At 33.6% G+C, this 27,993-nt stretch overlaps 1 protein-coding gene across 2 annotated transcripts in view; it reads right to left on the reverse strand.

Annotated features, from left to right (window-relative positions):
- Positions 1-8,917: 8,917 nt before the first annotated feature.
- The window catches only part of col11a1b (collagen, type XI, alpha 1b), a 175,342-nt gene continuing 156,266 nt past the window's right edge, over positions 8,918-27,993 (reverse strand). The window contains exons 52-64 of one of the 2 annotated variants that reach the window (XM_073917530.1): positions 26,523-26,576; positions 24,537-24,644; positions 24,265-24,318; positions 24,129-24,182; positions 19,700-19,807; positions 19,491-19,544; positions 18,393-18,428; positions 18,250-18,303; positions 17,875-18,124; positions 17,462-17,574; positions 17,288-17,356; positions 14,777-15,010; positions 8,918-11,556 (exon numbers count right to left, since the gene is read on the reverse strand). In XM_073917530.1, the coding sequence (XP_073773631.1) occupies positions 11,410-11,556; positions 14,777-15,010; positions 17,288-17,356; positions 17,462-17,574; positions 17,875-18,124; positions 18,250-18,303; positions 18,393-18,428; positions 19,491-19,544; positions 19,700-19,807; positions 24,129-24,182; positions 24,265-24,318; positions 24,537-24,644; positions 26,523-26,576 (1,335 nt within the window). In that variant the 3' untranslated portion in view covers positions 8,918-11,409. 2 annotated transcript variants of the gene reach the window in all.

The following is a 27,993-nucleotide window of genomic DNA, read 5'->3' on the forward strand; positions in this document are numbered from 1 at the left end:
TTTTTTATATGCACACAAAAGTATTATTGTAGCTTGATAATATTCTGATTAAACCACTGATATAAGGTTGTGTATGATCTGTTTGAGGATGTTTTGGGTATTTTTTTTATGATGAGTCAGGATCATTGCTGCTGATTTAAGATTACAGATCTCAGATTTCACCTAAAATATCTTAATTTGTACTCTGATTAATAAAACGAAGGTCTCAGGGGGTTGTAATAAGATGAGGGATGAGTAAATAATTAATAACATAATGTATTTTTTTGTGTAAATTTAAGTTACAAAATAATTTGATCGATTTAATACAGTTGAAGTCAAAATTATGAGACCTCCTGTATTTTATTATTATTATTTTTTGTCTTTTTAAATATTTCCCAAGGAATTTTTCCTAGTCTTTACTTTAGTTTTTTTATTTATTTATTTTTTTTGAAGAAAGTCTTGTTTGCTTTATTTTTCCAAGAATTAAAGCAGTTAAATTAAAAAAAGGAAAAAAAAAATATTTTAAGGTCAATATTATTATCTATGGTATTATTACTAATAATTTAGGAAGGCTAATAATTCTGACTTCAACTGTATTTTTTAATGTGCATTTATGCACATCTTGCCATTTCCATTCTTTATAGTTTATGCAATATTCCTAAACTTCACATTATGAATAAGTGGATGGATACATTTTCAGTGAAACTAAATGAATCTAAATTGTGATTTAGACACTGTGGTTCTACTAAATATGTGAGGCACATCCTCTACGCCTCATATAGATTTTTTCTCACTGGCTGAAGGAGAAAGACTTCTGAAAGTTGAATCTTTGAGGACATTGACAATCACCTTTTATGAGGTGATCAGGTGCTTTTGAAGTTTTGAGGGAATGAATAATGCAATAAAGGTATTTCAAGGCAATCATTCAGGAGAGGCTGTCAGGATGTTTGATGTGACATCTTTCTGTATTAAACCTTAGCATTCAGATGACAGTGAACACCGATGCTCCTTTTAGAGACTTCAAAACAGCTCAAGGAGATGACAGATGCTTCTGACTTAACATGGAACACATTGAAAAAAGGCAATTAGTTGACTTTACTTTGAAAAGTGAGTAAAACCGTTGCTTTAAAAACAGTTAGAAACTTTACCTTAAAAAGTGAGTAAATATGCTGCCTTTAATTTATTATGTAAATGAACTATGTGCATAGTTATATAAAAATGGGTCAAGTTAACTTAACAATGCCAAGTTACAATTTGGAATCTCAATTTGGTCTTCTCACCTTTTTCAAGTAAAGTTAACCTGACATTTCTAAAGCAACGAGTTTACTCACTTTTTTACTTAAGCAAAGCTACACTAAAAAAAAAGGATTATGGCTTTAGTGGGTCCAAAGAATGTAATTATTTAAATTAAACAATTCACTTATGTCTGTCTATTAAAACCAAAAAAGTTTAGTTGGAAATAATCGAAAAAGTATTTTTCAAGTTTAAACAGCTTGCTTAATGATCATTCTATTGCGCTTAATTAAAATGAGTCAAAGAGAGTTGTGTTGCTTTTGCAGTACAGCATTTTGGTCAATAGGTGGAGTAATATCTGCACATGCGCACTTTCAAAACAACACCGGCAGGAAGATTGAAACAACAACCATCGCTCTCATTATATGGGTAAAAGATGAAGAATACAGTACAAACTGAGAAAGTTCAGAAAGTTTGGCCAATGTGTACACACAGGTGAGATTTTTAACCTGTAAAATGCTTTTTCACCCTTGTAATGCCATGTTGTGTAAAACTTTAACGCTATAGTATTGTTATGATATTGCCATGTTACTTGTGTCTTTTTCACATTATAGTTAGAATTTTTGTTTTGTTTTTTTGCATTCCTGACCTGTTAAATCTTATACTTGGTAAACTTTGATATATATTAAATCCAGCAAATAAAGTTGCAAATGTTGGTAGTACGGAATAGTTTCTCCATTTTAAAGATTGTCCAGTGCTTGTCAAGCAGTTTTATCTTAACTTTTAACTTACATAATTAATATTGAAGGGTGGTGTTGGCACATTGTTATTTATTATCTAATGTTATTATTCAAGCCTGATAACTCCAAAAACACTTGACCATAAGCATGTGTGACACTTAAATAAGATGACATCTCGCTCAATAACTCAATAAGCTCAATAAGTTCAATAACTAAATAAATTAAAGCTAAATTTTGAATGTTATGTTGATTGATCTAAACAACATTACATTACCTTTGTAACAAATATGGCCGACCAGACACATAATTATTTTGCTTTTAATCCACAACCGAGCCAACTTTTACCCAGGGAAGACTCGAAACCTGATTCCAATGTATTTACGACCCAAAAGGAATGTGCCATGCAGCACTGAACAAAGAACGGTTCAGGACTCTTTAAGCTCCTTGCTCTTTATTACTTTATTACTCTTTATTACTCCTTGAGTAATATTGTAATGTAAACTTTACTCTCTTTGTGTAATCATGTGTTTTGCAACGTTTCCCTTGCTCTTGTATTAACATTTTGATTTTAATACTTCTGTATAAAATGTTTAACTGTACCGAAACTAAACAAGCTCTTATACTGTTTGTGTTTAGACTTTCCGTAAAGCTTACTCGCTGTACTAATTGATCATTGACATTTTATTTTAATACGAGTGCAACATATTAAAATTTTAAGAGACTTGAACATTTCTGCCTCAATTTGCATAAAATTTGCCTATGCAAATTCCTCTGCCTTGGACAAAGAGTCATAAAGTAATGTCTCTGGGAGGTTAGTTTCTAATTGGTCAACTTTCCATGGAGGGTGGATCCGAACCCGCCCTATATAAGCTTGGGACCAAAGCAACACCCTCTCTCTGCCCTGAAGCTCTCTTTTCCAAACCGCAACTCTCTCTCTTGAACCCCTCTCGGCTCTTCAACCAACCTTCTCTCTGCAGCTCTCTGCTCTGAAACCCCCCTCTGAAACTGAGACCCAGACAGAAGGGGTTAATCGCACAGCTCGGACATTTCACATCCCATAATCCTTTTGCTGCTTTAACTTCAAACACCAACTCATCTGACTCCAACCCTCGCGAGAACAAAGGAACAACCAGCAGAACCACATGCTCAACCAAGGGAGCTTCGTTACATCACGTGGACACACGCAAATAGAGTTCCATCTCAACTGATGTAGACTAAATGCAACTCTAAAAGACCCTAGAAGGGTCATGTTGAATATGATTATGTTTGGTTCGCTTGGTTTGCTTATACAAACTCTGAGGTTTTCCCATCATTACATCCTCTCAACCTCTTACTTTACCTTCTTTACTCCTCTACACTTGTATGAATGTGTGTTTGTGTTAGGTGTTAGTTTCTGTTAGATTAGTCAATAAAGTTTAATTTTGTATAAAGAAAGGTGCCTGTGTATATTTATGAATCTAATGTCTTAAACTTCGATCTTGTTACCCTGCTCAAACTTAATGGGTTTTTATTTTTAAAGCGTTGCTGGATGATACGTTTATTCGGATCTAAAGAGTTGATTCATTTGAAGCCCCGTTCAAATGAATCTTCCTCCCGTTAAGCTAGTCCACTATATATATATATAATGGTCTAGAAGATACGCAAGCACTGTAATCTAAATAATAACTCGCAACATTATAATGGAGAAAAAGGCACAGGAAGAATAACCTTGAGCTAATTTATTACAGTAATAAAGGTGTAGATATGCGAGCACTTTAATCTACATTATAATTTGTTACAGATTATTAATGTAGATATGCATGCAAAGTTAATCTGCATTATTATTAATTTGCTACATTGTTTATTGGTGGAGAATAAACAAAGCATTAAATATTACACCTTTATGTAACTAACTTAAGTTCACTAAAATAAATATTCTTTCTTTAAGGTAACTTAATTCAGTTACGTAAAACCTGTTGACATAAAAAAGTAAATTAAAGCCAACATATTCTTTTGAGCGTAATACCTTTTTACAGTGTTATCCTGTGTTCACACCATACGCGGAAGAAGTGTCAAGCGCAAATTATTTAAATGTGAAGTTAATGCAAAGACGCGAATAGACATCCTGCGTCGCGATACAAGCAAATGAAGCAGCGCAAGTTGAGCGTTTTGCGCAATTGGAAGCATCGCTGAAAGCAGAAACCTAACCTCGATGATGGAAGCTTTCAGCAGTGCTTCTGACTGAGCCGAGCCTATTTGATGAACTGCTGTCAGTGTCTGCAGGAGAATTTTCCCCGGGACATCAACAATAGGTGCAACGTCATAATCACGTCCCCACAAGAGCAAGCTTCTGATTGGTTAACGTGGCGTGTATCAGCACATCAATTGCGCAAAACGACTCACCCCGCCTCCTTTGTGCAGATCGCTCCGCAGGATGTCTGTTCGCGTCTTTGCATTGACTTAACATGTAAAATCACTCGAAACTGATGCTTTTTTCGCGTCTAGTGTGAATCCAGCATAAGAGTTACAGTTTTTTTTTTCTTCGTACTAAAACATTTACTCATTTTCTGGATAAAAAGATTTGTATACATTTGTGCCCCGCTATAATGCAGTTCACCTTTAATGACAATGCAGTTTCGCAGATTTTATGTGCAATTTTACATGCTTTTTTTTTTTTTTTTACAGTAGTATTCTTCATTCTGACTGGCTGTAGACCATTCTCAATCAATCTCCTCTGTGTCTCCTGTACAGTACAGAATGTGCCTAGCTTGCCAAATTAACATAATAATTGATCGCTTGAGTTTCAACAAGAATGCAAAAAGGCCTGTAACTGTCCACAGCAAGACCGTCGTAAAGGGGGTCACACACTGGATGCGGTGTGTCACGCAGCGCCATGCATTTTAAAATTGTAAACATACGATTATATCACAGTACGCACCGACCCTGCAAGTCGGTGGCTATCAGCGGTGTCCAACTACGACTCAGGACATTTCATATTTCTGCCGCGCCACAGAGCGTCATCTGAATAATTTAATCTTAAATAACATGTGAATATGCGCTCCCGGTGTGTGTTACTTCCAACTGTCATGTGCTCGCCGCATCAGGTGTGCGACCCCCTTAAATATGGAGTGTGATTTAGAGTGAAGCTTTTGCTTAATGTTTGCACCTGACAACAAATTTTGATCTTTGGTTTTGTTCTAAAATACTAGAAAAAAAGTGTTAATACCTGTCTGAGAAAAAAAAAACATCTACAATAATTGTAAAAAATAATGCTGACTACTTTGTGTATTTTGCCTATCGCTACTTATTTTTTTAGAATGTAACTCCCACGAATAATGAGGGACCACTGTACATGTTTTTTCATCCAAAAACATATATGTTTTTGAAAACATCAGGATTTTTTAAGGGTTTTGTTACAGTAGGTCAGTGTCTGGTAGATTATTTGTATGACAAGCACCTCCTTCTTACTTTTATCTAAAACATACAACAAAACGTACTCCAAGTACGAAACATGCAACAATACATACCTGGAGCAACTTATTTTACGTTTCACAGAAATGTATGCTGAGGCACATATTTTCATTGAGCCTGGGTTGATTGATGAACAGATAGGATTTTGAAGATGTCCTCTAACTATTCAAATACAATTATACTTCTAAAAAAAATCTGATCCAGAGCCAGCTCCTTGAATGTACCTCTGTAATTAAATTACTGTTATTTCAATCGGAAGCACAGTTAAAATACAGAGCAGCTGTGGATACTGGGTGCTCTGGTTTACCCCACAGTTCAAAAACAGCCAGTGTAGATGGAGTGAATAAACTAAATTGGCAGTAATGTATGTGTGTCAATAAAAGAGTGTATGAGTGTTTCCCAGTACTGGGTTGCAGCTGGAAAGGCATCCACTGTGTAAAACATGCTGGGTAAGTTAGTGGTTCATTCCGCTTTGGTGATCCCTGATGAATGAATGGACTAAACCGAAGGAAAATTAATGAATGCTAAAATAATTTATATATATATATATATATATATATATATATATATATATATATATATATATATATATATATATATATATATAAAAAATATAGATTACTGCATAAAATAAACATTTGCTTGTATTAATCAGGATTAACCTGAATAATTTGTGTAGAGAGGTCTTGTAATCACGGAAGTGCCAAATCTAAAGTGTGAAATGTTGTTGGTGTTAAAATTCTAGTTTTGGGTCATACTACAATAAGTGTTAACACTTTACATTTAGTGATTTAGCTGACGCTTTTATCCAAAGCGACTTACAAATGAGGACAAGGAAGCAATTTACACAACTATAAGAGCAACAATTAATAAGTGCTATAGGCAAGTTTCAGGTCTGTAAAGTCTAAGAAGGAAAGTATTAGTAAATTAATTAGTAATTTTTTATTTTTTAGTACAGTTAGTGGTATATCCAGAGCTGCAATTGTAGATTAGGAAGTGAAGTGGAGACTAAATAGTTGAGTTTTTAGTCGTCTCTTGAAAACAGCGAGTGACTCTGCCGTTCTGATGCAGTTAGGTAGTTCATTCCACCAACTGGGCAGATTGAACGCGAGCGTTCGGGAAAGTGATTTCTTCCCTCTTTGGGATGGAACCACGAGGCGACGTTCATTCACAGAACGCAAGTTTCTGGAGGGCACATAGATCTGCAGAAGTGAGAGCAGATAAGAAGGAACAAAGCCAGAAGTCGCTTTGTAGGCAAACATCAGAGCTTTGAATTTGATGCGAGCAGCAACTGGCAGCCAGTGCAAACGGATGAGCAGCGGAGTGACATGTGCTCTTTTAGGTTCATTAAAGACCACTCGTGCTGCTGCATTCTGGAGCAGCTGTAGAGACTTGATAGAGTTAGCTGGAAGCCCCGCTAGCAGAGAGTTGCAGTAATCCAGTCTGAAGAGAACAAGAGCTTGAACAAGGAGTTGAGCTGCACAATCAGATAAGAAGGGTCAGATCATTCTGATGTTATAGAGTGCGAATCTGCACGATCGAGCAGTTCTAGAAATGTAGTCAGAGAATCTGGATTGAAAAGTTATGGTGTAGAGTCGAGTTGGCAGAAACTACAAGCATTTCCGTTTTTGCGAGGTTAAGCTGAAGATGATGATCTTTCATCCAGTGTGAAATATCCAACAGGCAGGCTGAGATGCGAGCTGGAACCGAGAGATCATCAGGGTGAAAAGAGAGGTATAGCTGGGTATCATCAGCATAGCAGTGGTAGGAGAATCCATGTTTCTGGATGACTGGTCCTAGAGATGTCATGTAGATGGAGAAGAGAAGTGGCCCAAGAACAGAGCCTTGAGGTACCCCAGTGTTTAGATGCTGTAGGTTGGACACCTCTCCCCTCCAAGACACCCTGAATGACCTGTCAGAGAGGTAAGATCTGAACCATTGTATAACAGTGCCCACAACACCCAGTGACTCAAGCGTAGATAGCAGGATCTGGTGGTTGACAGTGTCAAAAGCAGCTGACAAATCCAGCAAGATGAGGATTGATGATTTAGAGTCTGCTTTAGCCAGTCTGAGATCCTCCAGGACCGAGAGCAGGGGAGTCTCAGTTGAGTGGCCTTTCTTAAAGCTGGATTGCCTGTTGTCCATGAGGTTGTTTTGAATAAGAAAGTCCAGGACTTGATTTAACACTACTTTCTCCAGAATCTTGGCCATGAATGGAAGCAGGGATACCGGTCTGTAGTTTTCAAGTAGCGTATGGTCCAGGTTGGGTTTCTTTAGCAAAGTTAGTAACTTCCTGAGGGTACACAAAGAGAAAATTAAAGAGTTCAAAATGTAGTTTTTTTATTAATCAAGTAATTTTGTTGAATCAAATCCTCTTTTTGTGAGTGTGTGTAGACGGCAAATTTTCAAAAACTAACTATGTCTTGAACTGCTCAGTTTAAGAAAACAATATATAAACTCATTCATTCATTCATTTTCTTTTCGGCTTAGTCTCTTTATTAATCTGGGGTCACCACAGCGGAATCAACCACCAACTTATCCAGCGTATGTTTTACGCAGCAGATGCCCTTCCAGCCGCAACCCATCACTGGTAAACACATACACACTCATTCACAATGGTCAATTTAGCCTACCCAACCGGATTACCCGGAGGAAACCCACACAGGCGCAGTGAGAACAATATATAAACTATACTACATAATTATATATTTAATATTTTTTTATATATATTATTGAACATGACAATGAGTTCACTGCACTCAAATGGCCTCCACAATCACCAAATCTCAATCCAATAGAGCACTTTTGGGATGTGGTGAAACAGAAGATTCGCATCAAAGATGTGCAATCGACAAATCTGCAGCAAATGTGTGATGCTATCATGTCAGTATGTACCAAAATCTCTGAAGAATATTTCCAGTACCTTGTTGAATCTATGCCACAAAGGATTAAGGCAGTTTTGAAGGAAAAAGGGATCCAACTGGGTACTATCAAGGTGTATTTGTCAATTTGCATATTTTGGTAGCACAAAAATCTGAACATTGGATGAAGCTGGGTTAAAAATTCTAGTTTAATTATTTTGACACGAGTCATAAGCTTTTAGAGGACCTTTATAAAAGAGTCAGAATTTTCCCTTTTTTTGGTGAATAAAAAGTTTTAAACAGGAATATTATGTGTATGAACATATTGCTGTAAAAAACCAAACCAAACAGAATACAAATATGATTAAAACTGTGAAGTTTGGTGTGTAAGTGCTGCTGAAATGGAGATTTATGGCTCAATGAATTAATAAAAACCTTTTTGAGAAACCTACTAATAAAAATATAAATTATAATTCAAATCTACAGACACTGATAAAGTGTAAAAAAACAACAACTTGTATTTGCAATGGTTTCTATGAATGAGGCTAAAAAAAAAAAAAAAAAAAAAAAAAACGCCAAACAAATGCCCAATGAATCCAAATAAACGTCTCGCCGTCAACGGATTTGAGCAAAACTGAAACGAAGTAGATGATCTACTTGAAACGTAATCAATCATTTATTCCAAGTTTTACATAAATTATAAGTATGATACACAGATGTGTAAGTTCCGAGTCTATCGTCATATATTTGAAGGATTTTCAGGAACACAGACAGAACTGAAAATAAACCAAACAAAGAAAATCAAGCATTTAAAAACAGCTAAAGCATTACAGAAGCACACAACCTGAACACATTTTACCACAGAAACTTTAAATATGAAGAGAAATTAAGATTTTGCACATACAGCACAGAAAAAACTGAGTGAACCACACAAATATGATTCGTACAAAGAGTAAACAGTTATCACTTTTAATACAATACTGTCCAGAATCCATATATAATATTGACGAAGAGCACCTCCGGTTTTCATAGCTAAATGGGATAATTGATCACAAAATAACCAAACAAACATTTAACAAATAGCCTGTTTTTATTATTTGAAAATTCCCTGCCTCAAATATATAAACTTGATTGTCTAACCAAGGCTCTGTATGTACAGGGTTGAGTTGGATACGTGTTTGAAGAAATTGAGGTATACGGTCAAGAAATTCAATCTGACATCAAGTTACTTTTCATCAAGTTTCTTTAGCATTGTAGAGTCACTGATTTGCTACCACATGAAAACTATAGCGGAAATTCGGCTTATCCAGTTAATACTTCGCTTCGGTAGAAAAAAAGGAAACTCCAAGTCCTAAATTGGTTCAATATTTACAAACCGGATACTTTATAATTACAAATTTTAGATGGTTTGAAATGCTTGTTTTATTTTTTAGTCGGCAGGAACACTTGATTGAGTGACATCTTGCAAAGAAATCTGTTGCTTTCAAACATAAACAAACAAAAAATACAAAAGAAAAAGATTCTTTATATTTCATCAAATCAGTTTTGATACACATGCAAGGTTTAAAGGCAAAGTTCACCCCAAAATGGAAAACTATTCACATTTTCTCACCCTTCAGTTGTTCTGAACATGTACTACACGAGTTTCTTTCTTCTGTTGAACACATAAGAAGATATTCAGAAGAATGTTTCCATAGTAATAAATAAAGTACTACGGAAGACAATGGCTACCGTGAATTGTTTTGAGAATATTTTCTTTTGAGAAAGAAACAGCTGAATATTTTTTCAACTTAATGAAGTAAGTACATTTCCCGGAGATGGGTTGCGGCTGGAAGGGCATCTGTTGCATAAAAACGTGCTGGATAAGTTGGCGGTTCAATCCGCTGTGGCGACTCTGGATTAATAAAGCGACTAAGCTGAAAAGAAAATGAATGAATGAATGAAATAAGTACATTTTAATAAGTTAACTTTATTTTGTAAGTTATACTAACATTATCTCGAAGTTTAATGTTTTGTAAGTAAAAATGACTTGTAAAGTTAATTTGAGTCAACTTAAAATAATAAAAAATGCAACAATATTTGTTTATTTGTAAATTGTGCAAACACTTTAGAATTGGGGTCCATTAATTAATGTATTTACTAAAATTAAGTATGAACAATCTGACGTGGCATTTATTAATCATAGTTTAACATTACTAATGCATTATTAAAATCTAAAGTTAGTGTTAATATTAGTTAAATGCACCATGAGTTACACAGAACTTCAACAACATTAACTATTGTTAACAAAGATGAATAAATACTGTAATAAATGTATCACTGATTGCTCATATTAGTAGATGCATTCATTAAAACTATTGTTCTAAAGCAGTGGTCACCAAACTTGTTCCTGTCTTACTAGGTATACTTAAAACATCCAGGCAGGTGTGTTGAGGCAAGATGGTGCTAAACCCTGCAGGGACACCGGCCCTCCAGGACCAGGATTAGTGACCCCTGTTCTAAAGTGTTACCAAAAAAGTTTCTCAGTGCATGTTCAGAACAAATGGGGGTCATTAAATGATAAAAATGTTCATTTTTGGGGTGAACTATTCCTTTAAAGGCAATTGAGAAAGAACAGTATTGTACAAAAAAATAATTACAGTTTTATCCCAAAAAAACAAACAAACAAAAAAATGCATGTTCAATAGCACCGTGAGTGTTTGGGTGTTTACAACAAGAGCACACCACTGTGGTTGTCTTTCTCTGAGCAGCACCTGGAGGAGGATCCAAACTGGAAAGGCAAATGGGAAATACTTGCATTGGGCGAGGGTTAATCAAGCATGAATGGTGCTGGGGTTAAACATGTAATGGGACAAATAAAAACATCTCAAGGCTTCAAGTAGAGAGAAAAAAACAAACAATTTTGGAAATGTGAAAAGATCCTACAGAGGAGAGATGTAGAAGAATGGGTCCTCCTTCTCCTGAAAGTGTGCCATTGTCCACCAGTTCGTGTCCTCTCTCTGATCTGTTCCAATTGCGCCGGGGTGATGAATATTCCACAATCTGGGTGCTTGTGTGTGTGGCGCGAGGAGGGGGGAGCGGGTTGGGGTTCTTTTTGGTGGGCCGCACTCCTTGGCTTTTGGAATGAAAGTAAAAGGGGGGATCCTTTAGCCAAGGAAGCAGACGGGACCAACCTCAAAGCCAAACCTTTGACTGGACTCCCCAAAGTCATTCAACATGACATCGATGATGGGCACCTGCTCGATGCGCGGGGTGTTGATTTCCATCACAGATTTAGAATAGCCCTGCTTCAGCTGAAACACACACATAAAGAGGATTATTTCTCAGTACTGCATGCTTTATTTAACAGCATTAGACAACACTTAGACATGATCCTCATTATATATAGATATCATATAAATTAGGAATTATTATATATTAGGAGTGTGAAGCTACACAGTTCGATTATGACTCAGTTCAATTCGATGTCTGGGTGTACCATGGTGCATTGACGATGCTTCCCATTAACAATTTGATTAGCAACACAATAATTCTTGTATTAACATGTATAATTTATTAATATATTTATATTGTATTTGTAATATATGTTACAGATATATGTGCTGTATCTTTAATTTGACTTGCTCAAAGGAAACACTGTTTTTGTAAGTATCAAACAAAACTAGAGAACACGCACATGAGCATTTGTAGCAAATAAACTAATGTAAATATTATCCCGCTTGCTTTTTAGCGAGTTCTTAAACGCCTATGATTGGTCATGCCCTCAACAGAAAAGTCTGTGATTGGCTGTGTGGTCAGTGCGGCTCTGTTGCTGTTAAGCAAACAGTAACTAAAACACTAATGTTAAACGGCTGCGGCGACCAGCTGATCTGTTATAGACGGCGACGCGTTGGAGAAATCTCGCTCTGCAGACAGGCTTGTGTAATGTTACTGTTGTAAAAGCCAAGAGAGAAGATAAAACATTAACTAACGAACACGCCAGCAGGTCAAAGAGGACACCGACAGTGAGAGAGACAGTTTACAGCTTTAATTTTTTCCTAGCTGGGTTCTGATGTACTTCTCTGTCAGTGAAAGACTGTCCAGCAAACTCACAAGAAGTGAATTGTGCACAGTTAGCTGCTCTATTACGTAGCTGAATCGTTTTAATTACTTGCGCTCTCCTCCCTTGCCAGAATAAGCTACCACCATATAACGCATATATGATAAATGACGTCAGTACATAATAAAGGGTTATTATTATTTCTAAACTGACACAGAATTGTTTGCATCTGCAAAGCGGTGCATCGAAGAAACAATTAATTGTGACACCCCTATTTTATATATATATATATATATATATATATATATATATATATATATATATATATATATATATATATATATATATATATTTACTTTGCTCACCCCATTGGCAGATGAGTTTGCTTGTTTTAAGAAAAAGGTCATATTTTTTTCTTTATTCATGAGTTCACACTCATAGATTTTTGGCTGAAAAGAATATGCGTATTTGGCGTGCTGTCTGGGGACTGAGCTCGAAGCTCAGAAAGACACACTAATTTGTGTATATGAGGATAGAGAGAGAGATAGAGTCTGAGTGCAGTGTCTAGCCCAGCTCCAGAAGTAGTTATCGGGTTAAAAGTGTGCAGTCAGGGTGGTGGATGAATGCTAACATCGAGAAAAAAAACAAAAAAAAAAACAGGTATGACGTGCATGACTATTTATAGGGGTTTGGTCTTAAGCTAATTGGACATTAGAATGATTGTCAGTAATGATATGCCTCGTCAAAACTGATTGTGCTTTTCTCGAAATTTGTTTAGAAAACGTCACGACAGGACAATCATTTTGACAATGTTTTGCTTGTTTAGAACATGCTTATTTATTTAAGCATTTTTATATATCTAGAATAGAAACAAGACAAAAACGTCAAAGTAAGAAACACATTTTGAGTTCTTGCTTTCTTTGCAGACAGATCATTGTGTGATCACAACAAACTCTGGTAAAATGATTACTGTCTCATGACACAATGCCTGGTGTGCAAATTTCATTAAAAAAGCCTCCAGATGGATGTTTGGGTGAATCCAAAGTTGTGTAAACTTATTGTATGTTGTATTGTATTATTATTGTATTGTATAATATTTTTCAAATGATCGACAGCCATTAATAAGGGATTACATCCAATTAAAAATGTATCTTTCATTTCAGTTTAATCTTATTTATTTTATTTTTTAAGTAATATATTTTAAGTTCAAAACATGGTAAAATATAAATGTATAAAAGTATTTGTTTTGACCAATGTAAATTTGAAGGTTATTCCTACAGAACAGTGCATGTGTATTATACAGAAACTCAATATGCTTTGTACATTCATGGACTTAAAACAAAAATTGTTTAAGGCAAATGATTTATTGGCTCAAGTTATTAAATTAAGATGTGAAACCATTACCTCATTTATTGTTTAATTGGATGAATGAACATTTTAAGGGAATTGTTGTTTTGATTAAAGCTATATCTTTTTGTTTAGAACAAAAAGAGAATTTCAATTAATTGACTTTCTTCAATAAGACAAATATGCTTTGTACCAGGTTATATAAAATTTCTCTTATAAAGATAGAAAAAAAATGTTTTTAAGGCAAATTATTTATTTTTCATTGGGTCAAGTGATAGAATTTAGATGTGAACCATTACCCTATTTTTTATAATTGGATAAACGAAAGCTTTTTTCCAGTGTTGTATGCCCTAAAAACTCTTTTGCTGGAAACTCAAAGTATGTACATCAAGTACATTTAAGACATAGGATAAGTAGCTGAATTTGGACATACAGTACAGTGGTAATCGTTGTTGTTTTTTTTTTTTTTTTTTTTGTATATATATTTAAAAAGAATCTGAAATAAAAAAAAAAAAAATCTAAATATTGAAACAATTGGTTGACCAAATTCAATTCTAAAATACTAATTAAAAATAAAGTTTTTTATATAAAGTTAAAGTTAGAATTATTTGCCCCCCTGTTTATTTTTTCCCCCAATTTCTGTTTAATGGAGAGTTGATTTTTTTAACACATTTCTAATCATAATAGTTTTAATAACTCATTTCTAATTACTCATTTATGTTATATTTGCCATGATGACAGTAAATAATATTTTACTGTATGTTTTTCCAAGACACTTCTATACAGCATGAAGTGACATTTAAAGGCTTAACTAGGTTAATTAGGTTAATTAGGCAGGTTAGGGGAATTAGGAAAGTTATTGTATTGGTTTGTTCTGTAGACTATTAAAAAAAGTATAGCATAAAGAGGCTAATAATTTTGACCTTAAAATGTTTAAAAAAAAAATTAAAAACTGCTTTTATTCTTGCCAAAATAAAACAAATAAGACTTTCGCCAAAGAAAAAAAAAAAAATTATCAGACATGAAAATCTACCTATTTTGTTTAAATTTAACATAATAGAGTTATGTTGTGCATGATCACTAATATCAGTGTGTCCTTAACATAGGGAGTGTAAAAAGAGTGGTACCGAGCAGCCGTCTGAAAGAGCCTTGATGAAGGGGTTGTTGTCATAGGACATTTCCTCATCATTGGAGCCCAGGAAGCGCAGAGCCTTGTCATAGTTGTCAGCCTTGGCGTCGTACCAGGCCACAGACTGATGGCATATGTATGTGAAGTTCTGCCGGGCAGAAGAGCTCAGCAGCTTGAGGAACGTCATCTGGACTGAGTTTATGGAGCTCTCCTCAACATCCACATAAGACAACTGAAAAACAGAAACACACACAGATCACACATCTGGACCAAAGAAGCACTGTCAGTGTTGAAACCAACTGTCAACATGTGAATCAATAGGAATTGTGCAGTTATGATTTATTTACTCAAAAAAGTTTAACTTTTAAAATATGTTTAAGAAACCAATAGTTTAGGTTACTTTATTTATTCCTGAAGGTAGATTTGGTTTGCAGTCAATAGTCCTCATCTCAACAGTGCTACACAAAAAAGCTCACACAGTAACAACGACAAATGGACATAAAGACATAAAAACACTTATAAAGAATAAATAAAAATCACTTCAAGTGCCCCCCTCCCCCCAATAAATGTTTAAACAATCTAAAATATACAAGTCACCGAAATACCTCTGCTTTAGTCTTTGGTTGCTGGTATGAAACTATTTTTGGTATCATTTAGCTTGATACTAGAAACATGCGACTAGAAGGAATGAGCTGAAACTGGAGCTGAGTGTAGAGGATGAGCAGAGTCACTTAAAATTGAATTTGTAATTGTCTTTAGCTGCCTGGTGTACATGGCCTCTAGATTGGCTAGTGACACCCTGGTCAGCTTGCTGGACCACTTAACTATTTGATTATCTTTAAATGATTCTTAATGGATTGTTACCCATGATAAATTGTCATTTCCTAATTTTAAGTTCCAGGGTCTGCATATTTTATTGATCATGGAACATTATACATTACCTGTTGTTAAATCTCATCCAAACCTCATTCCTTCCCCAAAACCCACCTCTAACTGTAGATTACTCCAGCCCGATACCATGAGGAAACACAACAATGTTTTGTATTGTCTAAAAAGTGTCTAATTCATACAAATTCCGGCAATTTTATTCAGACAAAAAAGTCAGATTTTTAAAAGGAGTCATCCCTCAAACCTAACAACCTCTGGGGAATGAGCAAATCATACTAAAATGTACCAATGAGACTCAAAAACAGTTACAAACTGCTGGAACCCCTAGAGGGAAATGACTAGTGAATGACAATTATAGAAGCCCTGAATGTAAGCTTAAACTGTAAACTTGTACCTTAAATCTGTTTGGATGATTAGATTGTTGTTTCATGATCAACAAAGATGTTGATTATGGAGGTTCTATGCTTATTTGCACCTTATTTGTACAATTAATCCTCAATAATCCATCGCTTTTCATAAAATTAAGCATATATCATTTGTATTTACCACATGCATTGTCATTTTTTGCTATATCCATCAGACTAAAGGAAACTGAAGCTCATAAATGTAGTCACAATTGAATTAATCAAATAAAAAAGGCATGTGAACAGTTTATTATTATTATTGCATTATTACCTAGTGCATTTAGACGACGTGCACAGATGTGTTGTTGTTGACAAAACGTCATGAACTAATGGCTCTGTTGATTCATTCAGACATGGTGCAAAGAAGCCAGTTCAGTGCAAAAATTGCAATAATCATCATGCTGAATGAACACCCGTCTACAGAAATGTGTTTTGCAATTGATGTTAGTGGATTTCAAATCTTGACCAGTTAAATTTATAAAAATTAAAAGAAGGATCAAAACAACCACATATCTTAGCAAATAATCAGAATAATCAAAGTTGCATGTAAACAGAAGATATCTGCTCTTGACATTTAAACATCTTTAAGAGGTCATTCAAACAGAACATTTTTTTTTCCATTACAATGCTCTAGTTTTCCATTGTTTTTCAATATGAGCATGCACTTGGCAAACATGAGTGGCCGTTATGCTTGCATCTTTTGCAGTGACTCACCTTTTGTAAAACACAATGTAAAGTTAAAAGACCAATAAGAACAATTCAGAGGCAGCACAAGCATCACAAGCTTCTGTTAACAGTAAGTTGGTTTAATAACAGTTTTACTTGACAGCAATTAGCAGAGAAGGTGCTTAAAAAACAAACATTCCTGAGTGCTGCATTTACATATTTGAATACAAAGATGTGTCCAAAGTTCTTATTTTTATAGTTTGTTTTATTGTTTACTTTATTTTCCACTTATTAAATGTCTTTCCTTCCACTTGTGTTCATATGAATATATTTACCCTGAGCTCCTTTAAACCACAAAAAAATTCCTTGCTAGTTAACGCACACTTGGCAAATAAAGCTCATCCTAATTCTTATTAGTTACTGGAAGCATACTAGTCACTGAATGGTTGTGGATAGGTTCTGACCTAAACTACTATCACTCCTCAAACAATAGAGACATTCACAGTCAAACTGCTGAACTTTTATAACAAAAGAGAAAAATGGGGACTTACGATTTTTCCTCGCTTGAATTCACTAAACCAAGATCCTGGGGACTCCTTTGGCCAGTTTGATATTCTAACCTGGAAGAAATGGAAAAGTGTGATCAAATAAAGCTAATTCAGTTCTTTATTGTGATTTATATTATGACCAATGATGAGATTTGGCAGGAGATGAGCTCCTCTCACCCCTGAGGACTTCTTATCAGGGTAAATGCAAGTCTCTCCTCCGGCAGTAAAGTTACAGTGCACTTTAAAGGCGTCGCTTATGCATCCCATATTTGGATCAATCCAGTAATATCCTATGGTAAAAAAAACAAAAAAAAAAAACAAAAACAAAACAATATAATCTTTTACTTTTTTCCTGAATAAAAAAAGGGTTTTCCATGCTTTTATTCATCATTGTCTTTGATTATCAAGTCTATTTTACTTCAGATATAATAAACTCAAAGATATCTTTGTTACTTTCTTTTTTTTATTTGACAAAAAAATAAGTGAATACATTTAATTCTTCAAGGACATACACAATTAAACCTAATTTCATTGTGGTCGTTGATGTAAAGAAAATATCTTATTAAATCTGCTTTTTTTAAGTCTCTCACCATCAGGGAAGTCTGGCTGGCTGAGCTGCAGGTCTTTGCAGGTTCTGGATGGATTATCCTGGGTTCCCAATGGGAACTTCATGCGTTCAATGTCCTGTTTGAGAGTGTTGAGGGATCCAAACACATCCTCCATTCCCTCCATACCATAATCTGCTATTGGTGCTGCTTCATCATCCTGAACATCAGGTGATCTCTTCGCTTTTTTGTTCATCTGGAGGGGTAGAGACTGGATGATGTCACCAGCGGGGCCCTGGCAAAAGACAATGACATATAAATCAATTCTAAACAGTCGCCTTCAATCTCAAGGTCAATGTGATTTTCAGCAGCTCTCAATATAATATGATTTATGTTCATGGAATACAGTATTTTTCTTACCGGAGGACCTGGTGGTCCGATCAAGCCAGGCTCTCCTTTCTGTCCAGCTGGACCCTGAGGAAACAGACAACATGGCTTGTTTTAACTGGAAAAGATATTAAAGATACATCATTAACAGTGTAATGGAGAGCTCGACAACTTACGGTTGATCCTTTGGATCCTTTCTGTCCTTGTGTGCCCTGAAGAAAAGAAGGATATCAGTGGTAAGTACATGTTAGGCTAATCAAACTAACTATAATTTAATTATAATGAATAAAATGAATCAACTTGATTTTATTAATATTATTAGTAGTATTATCAGTATTATTACTCTTATTATTATTATTATTAGTAGTAGTAGTAGCAGTATAAGTAGTATCATTATTATCATAATTATTATTATTACTATTGTTATTGGTATTATTATTATTATTAGTATTATTATTATTATTCTTGGTAGTAGTAGCAGTAGTATCATTGGTATTATTATTATTATCATCATCATCATCATTATTATTATTATTATTATTATTATCACTATTATTATTATTAGTAGTAGTATCATCATCATCCTCATCATTATCATTATTGTTATTATTATTCATATTTTATTATTATCAATAATATTATTGATTATAATAATAATAATAATAATAATAATAATACTAATAATAATAATAATTATTATTATTATTATTAATATTCTTATTATTATTATTATTATTATTATTATTATTATTATTATTGTTATTAATATTGCCATTAATGTTTTTTTATTATTATTATTATTATTATTATTATTATTGCTGTTATTATTATTATTATTATTATTATTAGTAGTAGTAGTAGTAGTAGTAGTAGTAGTAGTAGTAGTATCATTATTATTATTATTTAATTCCAAACCCATAAGAAATGTGTTTATTTTCCAAAGAAAAACAAATTTCTTATGGCTTTGGAACAATATGAGGACAGTAATGGTGGCAAGTTTAATTTTGGGTACACCTAAAAATGAACATATTTTTATCTTACCCTGCATTTCTCTCTTCTGCTAAACACAAAAGGGAATTTGAAGAATGGAACTAAAGAGTTCATGATTCTAACTAATTTCAATTAACAAAAATAAAATAAATCACAAAAGAATATTAATGTAAGGCCAAATATCACCTTTCGTTTTAAGCATAAGAATGACATGCACACAGGTTTTAAATGAAGCTACTCAAAAAGATGATATGCTAGATTTCTAGAGTTTACAAAATTCTTACAGGAATACCAGGAGGACCTGGGGGACCGACTGGACCAGATGAACCAGCGGGACCCTGCAGTCAATAAACAACACAGTGTTCTTCAGAGGCAACATCAAAACATAATTTCAATTAATATCAATCATTCTGAAGATCTAACATTTATTTAGATATAACTACATCATGTCCTGAAGGACCTCAGGTGTATGTAAAATGATCATTTCACTCACAGCATCACCCTTGCCTCCGCCAATACCCTGTGGTCCTTGCAGTCCTCGATCACCTTTTTCTCCAGACTCACCAGGAGGACCGATCAGACCAATCAAACCTGGATGACCCTGGAGAAGGAGAGCAAAAAAAAAAACACTTTAAGACCAAGTAATGGGTTTTAATAGTAGAGCACTGCAGAAAAATATACAGATTGCCTACAATACATTATTTTTTGCCATCACCGGTTTATCAAAAAAAAATTTAACATTCCATTGCATAAAAGGTTTTTTGTATTTGTAATAAACAAATAAATACAATTAGATTATTAAAATGTTCTTCAAACTAAGAAAACATTTTTTAAGAAATAATGAGTTTCTGATAGGAACCAAAAATTGTTCTTTAATGGCATTCTTTGTTTTGAAACTATTGTTTTTAAAAGTGAATATTTTGTAAATGGTGACACACACTAAAAACAATTGTTCTAAAACAAAGAATGCCATAACAGAGTCTATTTTGTTGTTGTTATTATTACATGCTATTGTTATGAATCAATTTCAATGCAATTTCATTCAATTTTTCAGCTGCCTTAAAGGGACAGTTCACCCAAAAATGTCTTTTATTTACCCTTTAAACTATTTAAGTTTCTTTCCTTTGTTGATCACAAAATAATATATTTTGAAGCTGGAAACTGGTAACCATTGACTTCCATATAATTTGTTTTTTCCAACTATGGATGCCTACTATGGTTTAATCTTTCTTCAAAATATCTTCTTTTGTATTTCATAGAATAAAGAAACCCTTAAATAAATTTTTATTTTTAAAGACAAAAATCTGTCCCTTTTTAAATAATGATTCCAAAAAGCATGTTGACATAATTGCACACTGTGTGACACACTCAGTAAAATGTTTCTATTACATGGCATTCCACAGATGTTTTTGGTAGAGTTCAATGCCAATATTATTTTATTTACATTAAAATCAGTAAGACACATCAGAAACCTATGAGTAGACCTTCACGGTATCTGTGCGCGCAAAATTCCGCAGGTTTCCGCAGACTTTTAGCCCATCATTGATTCTGTTTATTTACTTGTGTAAATGTGTGTAAACTTTTATTTATTCAGTTTTTATTATTAATTTAACTAATATTATTGATTAATATGAAAATATTCATATTTTTTATACAATACAGTTTGTAAAGTATTATTTTCTGTCTTTTAGTAGATATATTACATGAGAGACTTGCTTTTTAAACAAATAAAGTGGATCTAATTGGATTTGCATTGTAAACATTAAGTAAAATTTAAAAAGGTATTACTTTTTATTTCATATATTAAGGTTTTCGCTATGATACTCCCAAAATCATTCTGCATAAATCCACAGATTTTAAACAAAATTCTGCGCAGAAATAGCAAAACATGTCTGCAGATTCCATCTTGCCCTATCTATGACTTGTGTTTTCTGCCAACATGTTTAGAAGAACATTAGCAGAAGCGAAGACAAGCATGCATACATATACGCACACACATCACGTTAAATATCCACCCTAAAAAGTTATGAGTTACTGTATATTAATCTAATGCTATGTAAACCCAACAGTTGGATTAAAAATGTAACTGAATTTAATTGTATTGTAATATTTATTACAATGTTTATTAATCTTTTTTAATGTTAGTAAATGAAAATGCAGATTATTGTTAGTTTAAGTTATGTTGACAAGCCCACTGGATTTTAATAATGCATTCATGAATGATGAACTACTAAAAAAATGCTGTATAAACTTTACTTACTTATAAACTTACTGTATAAAAAGTTTAGTTAGTTTACTTTAAACTACTGTAATCACTGAATTACATTCTATGAGGTGTTCTCACTAAATCATCGTAAAATGTTCTAAAATTATGATTAATTAAATGATAAAAAAGCATCATTGCACTTTTATTGTTTTGATGGTGGAAATCCCTTTCTCTCCTTCCAACATCTAAATAAACAGCATTTTGTTCTGGATATTTTGCGATCAGCGTGTACACTGTAAATCATATTTAAGGCACAGCAAATCTGAGAAGTGCTTAAGTGTTTAGTTTCTATTCAGCGCCTGATATTTACAGCCACCGCTACTGTACTTCCAGAATATTAATTCTTAATATGCTCTGGCATCTCAGCGGGTCTCATCTCATAAAAGAGATTTACGGAGGTATGCCGCATTGATTATGTATCGCAGGCAGAGTAACAGTTTAATCATTGTCTGGAACTGTATTTAATATAAAGGACTAAGAGCTTGTTTATACTTTATCACTTTATTGGAAATATTGATGCCAGTAAGGCCAGTTGCTCTCGCCTCTTTAACATTTAACTGAACTCTGTGTTGTAAATATACATGTATATGGATGTATACAAACCTTACAAAACCATCTCTACCATTTTTTGACAATTGTTACACATCCAGATCTACAGAGTCTATAGTTCCAAACACACTTTATAATCAAACTATTAAAACGGTGTCATTTTAATGGCTAATACAAAAACACCTCCTCCGCAACCACCTAACCCCCCAACACCCTAACATCCAAGTCCCCAAACACACCACACAACAACCTCAAAACATTATCAATTCTGTGTCTGCCTTACACGGGTGAGTGGACTTGACAAACCACCTGTAGAAAACCCAATACTTCATCTCTCTGAAACTTTAACTAAATGCACTTTTTCTAAAAAAAAAAAAAAAAGTCAATTTACAAAGTGTGCTTTACATAGGTGAGTGGGCTTGACAAACCATCTGTAAAACACTATTTCTCTCTTTCTATCAAAAAAAAAAAAAAAAAAAACCCTCCTTACACTGGCACTTAATTCTCTGAACACTAACAGTTCCTTTGTATAACTAGAACGTCTTTTATTTATTGCCTCTTCTTATTGAATCGATGAATATCTTCTCAATTGTAAATCGCTTTGGACACAAGAATCTGCTTAATCAGTAGTCCTCAACCACCGGGCCGTAGACAGGTACTGGTCTGTGTATCAATTGGTACTGGGCCACACAAGAAATCATCAATTATTTCATTTTTCTTTATTATATAAGTCTGAACGATCTTTTATTTTAAAAAATCTTTTATTTTGATAAATGATCGGATTCTCCCATGTACATTCTGGTCACTTGAGCACCCAAATTTAACCCACAAGCAGCAAAATGAGTAAGAAACAGACGTCTTCGGAAGGTTTCTTTGCTAAGGGAAAATGGCCCAGTTGAGGACCCGCCAACTGCCAAGGAATAGATCCACAACCCATTTGTCAACAAATCAGGTAAATCCACAGTATCTGTGCAAGAAGATCAATCGCTTGAGATCGCAAATGACAGTGGCCTTTTAGGGGCTGTTCGCATATCCTGTCTTTTCTAGAGTTCACGCAAGGCCATTATTTCCAATAGAGACATGCGCTGGCTCCTTCCAGATGGACTCAGTTGAATGAACGTGAGCGCACAGCGAGTCACAAGATAAGAACTGACCGTTCAGCTTCATACTTTGTATGGGTACACACATTTCGGTAAACTAATAATCCCAGACAAACACAGAACAACCAAACAATGCTGTGCTTTGTAATGTTCTTCATAAATAAAACTTGTATCAGAGTGACAGCAATGTTTTGCATCCTCTTAGAAAACGTTTGATGGTAGCCCCCCAGCCGGTCCAAAAAGGACCAGCCGGTGATAAAAAGGTTGGGGACCACTGTGCTAAATAACTAAATGTAATGTAAATGTTAATAACCTCTTCTGAATTGCAGTTCAATTAATAGCCACCAGTGTCACTAATAACAACTTATTTTGATGTTACTATTTTAACAAACGCAAGTTAAACTTTTAATCTTATTAGTTTTTTAGTTTTTTTGGCAATGGTCCAAAATAAAGCCAAAAGTGATATGTAAAGTTTCACATCCAGTTAGCGTATTATGTTTTCTGTAACGGCACACATACGGAAGCCAGTTTCCACTAAAAAAAAGAAGAGTTTACTTGTCTTTTTGCCACTTTCTTTTTTGTATCTTAAATGCAATAGGAACCTAATCTTTTATAGCATTTGCATGTTGATTAAAAACATATTTGCAATAACAATATTTTTTAGAACTTTGACTTTAACTATGTTTCCATCCACCTATTTTATTGTGAATTTTGGAATATTCCCTAAAAATATGTGCATAAACTACGACGGAGACTCATTTACCAAAATAAATTCCAGTGTAAGCATAAGAAAAGTCATGCAATTTTAAGACATCAGCATTATAATGGAGCATTGGGATGGAAACATACAGTAGCCAATAAAAAAATTCAGATATTAACATTTGAATTGAGACTTTGAGAAACCCTTTTCTCATAAAACAATTATGTATTAATACGTTTTTAACATTAAAAATTGTTGCACCTTGTTATTTGCATATTAAAAAAGGGAATTATTTGTTAAAACATACCTTTTCACCCTTAGAACCAGGGTCACCTTTCAAGCCAGGAAGACCTGGAGGACCCTAGAATTAATCACATACATGTCAAAGTTAAGTGTTTTGGTAAAATTATAAAGGTGTTATTTATAACGAAGACTGATTTTACCAATGGTCCAGGAGGTCCATCTTGGCCTGCAGCTCCAGGAAGTCCCTGTTCACCCTGAGAGTGCAGACAGAAACCATTAGCCCATTAATAAAAACCCAAATATGCAAAAAATTAATGCATGTCACACATACTCAAACCCACCGGCTAGACATGGAGAGTGATTCAACTTGAAAAGCTTAATCATTCAAATTAAGAGATTCTTGTGGACTGTTCTGTTCACATAATACAATTATGCAGACAGTTTGGCTTTTATCAGAGTTTTAAATGCATACCACAGGCCCAGGAATGCCACGTAAGCCTTCAGCACCAGACTTTCCAGGAGGCCCCTGGGGGCCCACAGGCCCAGTTTTGCCCCCTGGTCCCTCAGCACCGGCTTCACCCTGTGAAGATAGAAATAGAGATTGAGTTTGACATACATACAATGATATTGTAGTATCAATGAGTAACTATAGTAGATTTTTATTTTGACTGTAGTTTGAACATTTCTTATTATTTTTTAAGTTTTATATTTTACTAATTTGGTCATTTTTTATTTATTTATTTTATTTTTTACAGATTTTAATGGTTATGCTTTTAATTGAAATTAAAATGAGAAAATTATTCTTAGCAGCTACATGTATATATGCAGTCAAACCCAAAATTATACATACTCCTGGCAAATTCTGACCTAAAAGTTATTTTTTATTTATATTTTATTTATATTTATAAATATTTTTTGACCGAAAATAACACAGGCATCTTCCAAAAGATAATACAATGATGTACAAGAGGCATCATTGTGGAAAAATGTAAGATTTTCTCAGATTTTATTTACCTTTAAACAAAAAGTTGCAGTCAGAATTGGAATGATTTTGGCCTTGACTATATATATATATATATATATATATATATATATATATATATATATATATATATATATATATATATATATATATATATTTCTGTCTGGTTCTCGCATCTGATGGGCAGTATAGCAGTATATCTGAATAGCAGTGCCATATTCTGCAATATCAGAACTCTTACAGCCTCCTCACCCTAGATGAATAAACTCACAGTTTGACAAATATTGCAGCTCTTGGACAACATAATGTAATTTCAAGGCTTTTTTAGATGAGAAAGTAGTTGTTTAGATTTTGCAGCATTATCCAAAAGATGGTGACAGAGACCGCATTATAAGCCCTTAGATAAGGAAAAAAACTACATTTTAAACTACAGCTGATCAAATCATTATAAAACTGGAGTTAGGAATTTCCAAGTCAACCTCTCTTTTTTGTATGTTGTAGTGCTGTATTTATACCATAGTAATTGTAGTATGTTGAGTTTGAGATGGGATTCTAAGATGGGAACTGCAGACTAGTTCAGTAAACAGAAAGAACGAAGAAATGCCCGCATGTGTTTAGCGCTTTTTCTTATTGCAAACACAACAGTAATCTGGTTGTGATTGCGCTGCTTTGGCTTTTTCAGGGTTAATCATTGCAATATTTTGATTGCAACAGAGAAATACTGGGAAGTAGACTGATGGCATTTCATGCCGTTCCATGCCGTTCAGCCCTATAATCTTAAAATGTCAGCAAAATCACCTGTTTTGTCATCACTTCAGACATTATACTAAAGAATCATTCAAATATAGCTTCAAAGTACAGTTGGTGAAGTAGCAACGGTTTCAACTGTTCTGACATCAGCTGCAGATGTAAATGAACGGCAGAAGAAAGTAGTTCTTTATACAAAAGGGTTTTTAGACTCTCAAAAGTGTTTGATTTTCTCTTTTTTTTTTTACACACATTTATGCCGTCAAACTGTTGTATAAATGCAATATCACACTTGTAGCACTGCGATGTGGCTGTATATTGGCACTCGCACCAGTGCTGATATACAGCCACTTCTATGAGTGTGATATTATATTATACCATTTAGGAAAACATGGCTATCATGTGCTGTGAAAAATAATCTGGATCGGGAAATCATTTTGAACAACTAAAGCTTTTACGAAGAAAAAAAAAATTGATTTCCTGTCATTTCATCTGACTAAACCTGCAATATAAGCTTAACTTCTTCTGGCATCCAATTAGGCTCAGGTCCTTCAATGAGGATTTTCAAAGTCTGGATCTTTCTTTGTGGTGAGAGATTGGATTCAACAGACAAAAGCATTGGCCAGATAACAAATCAAATGCTCGGGGGGGGATTTACACCACAGCACATCTGATAATCTTGCTGTTTGGTTGTTCAGGTGGTGTTTAAAATAATCTCAGGTTTCTTACCTTTGCACCCTTCTCTCCTTGTCTGCCTTCTGTACCAGCTGGGCCAGCGGGACCCTTGAGGAGAGAAAAACAAATCTCAAAACTATGCCACACATCAACGTTACACAGAGATATCAGTGCTAAAAAAAGGCTCTGCTTCCTAATCAACAGTATCATGGCAACAACAAAGCAGTGTATTTGCTGTTTCATCCCCATTGCCATCCCTTTTCACATGTTTCTGCTCAGCTCACCAATAACTTACAAAAACCAAAACAAGCTCCGGAAACTAGATTTTAAACCTCTTACATATGTTATGACTCATATGCTAATGCACAAACACAAGCTAATGGAGCAGCCAAATTGATATACTCTTTGAAAACAACTCTCATGCTAAAAAAGAATACTTTGAGGTAAATTTATTTTTATTTTGAGGACTTACATTATGAAGGACGTTTATATATTAGATATTATATATTGTGACAGAAAAACAAGAGGTAAATACTGATTTAAGCCATTGTTTTGTGAGTGAAGACATTAGCAACTTAGCAATGGCTAAAGGTGCAGAGAGCCATTGAGATTTTCACACACAATGCTGATTCTTATGTAGATTTTCATTGTTTTAGGTATGTTTAGATATTTTACTCAAATAAAAGCCCCAAATATGTATTTAAATTATTTTAAGGCAAATGTAATAGGTGTGCAAAGTTTACTGGTATGCAAATAAGCAAGCTTTGGTTGATGTTGCAACAACATTTGAGATATTCTGAAAATAACTCATGTTGATAACACTGAATTTGAAGTAAACTGATCTTGTTTTACAAATATTTATACATTTTGACTGAAAAATAAGGAATACTAACTATGTGTAATTATGTTTAGATGTTTTACTGAAAAATGTGATGTAAACAGAATAAATCAATTATATATTTAAAATGTGTTAGCAATAGCTAAAGGTGAGAACAGAAATTCTGATTCTATTTTCACACACAATTTTATCTAGTTTTGATGTTTTTTATTTTTTTATAGATATTTATATGAGATATATAAATTTAAGACTTTTAAACATGTTTAGGACTATTATGATTTAAATTTTAGACTTATACAGGGCTAAATGCTATAAGGATTTTATATATATATATATATATATATATATATATATATATATATATATATATATATATATATATATATATATATATTTTTTATATATATATATATATATATATATATATATATATATATATATATATATATATATATATATATATATATATGTATATATATGTATATATATATATATGTATATATATGTATATATATATATATATATATATATATATATATATATATATATATATATATATATATATATATATAATAAAAATTTTCACTTGTCCTTTTAAAAAATATCAAAAATTAATACATTTAATATAATAATATTAATAATGACATTTTTTTTGCTTTTAAATAATCATTTTTTTTATTAAATTCA

Source organism: Danio rerio, chromosome 2, assembly GCF_049306965.1.
Source record: "Danio rerio strain Tuebingen ecotype United States chromosome 2, GRCz12tu, whole genome shotgun sequence".
Lineage (NCBI taxonomy): Eukaryota > Metazoa > Chordata > Actinopteri > Cypriniformes > Danionidae > Danio > Danio rerio.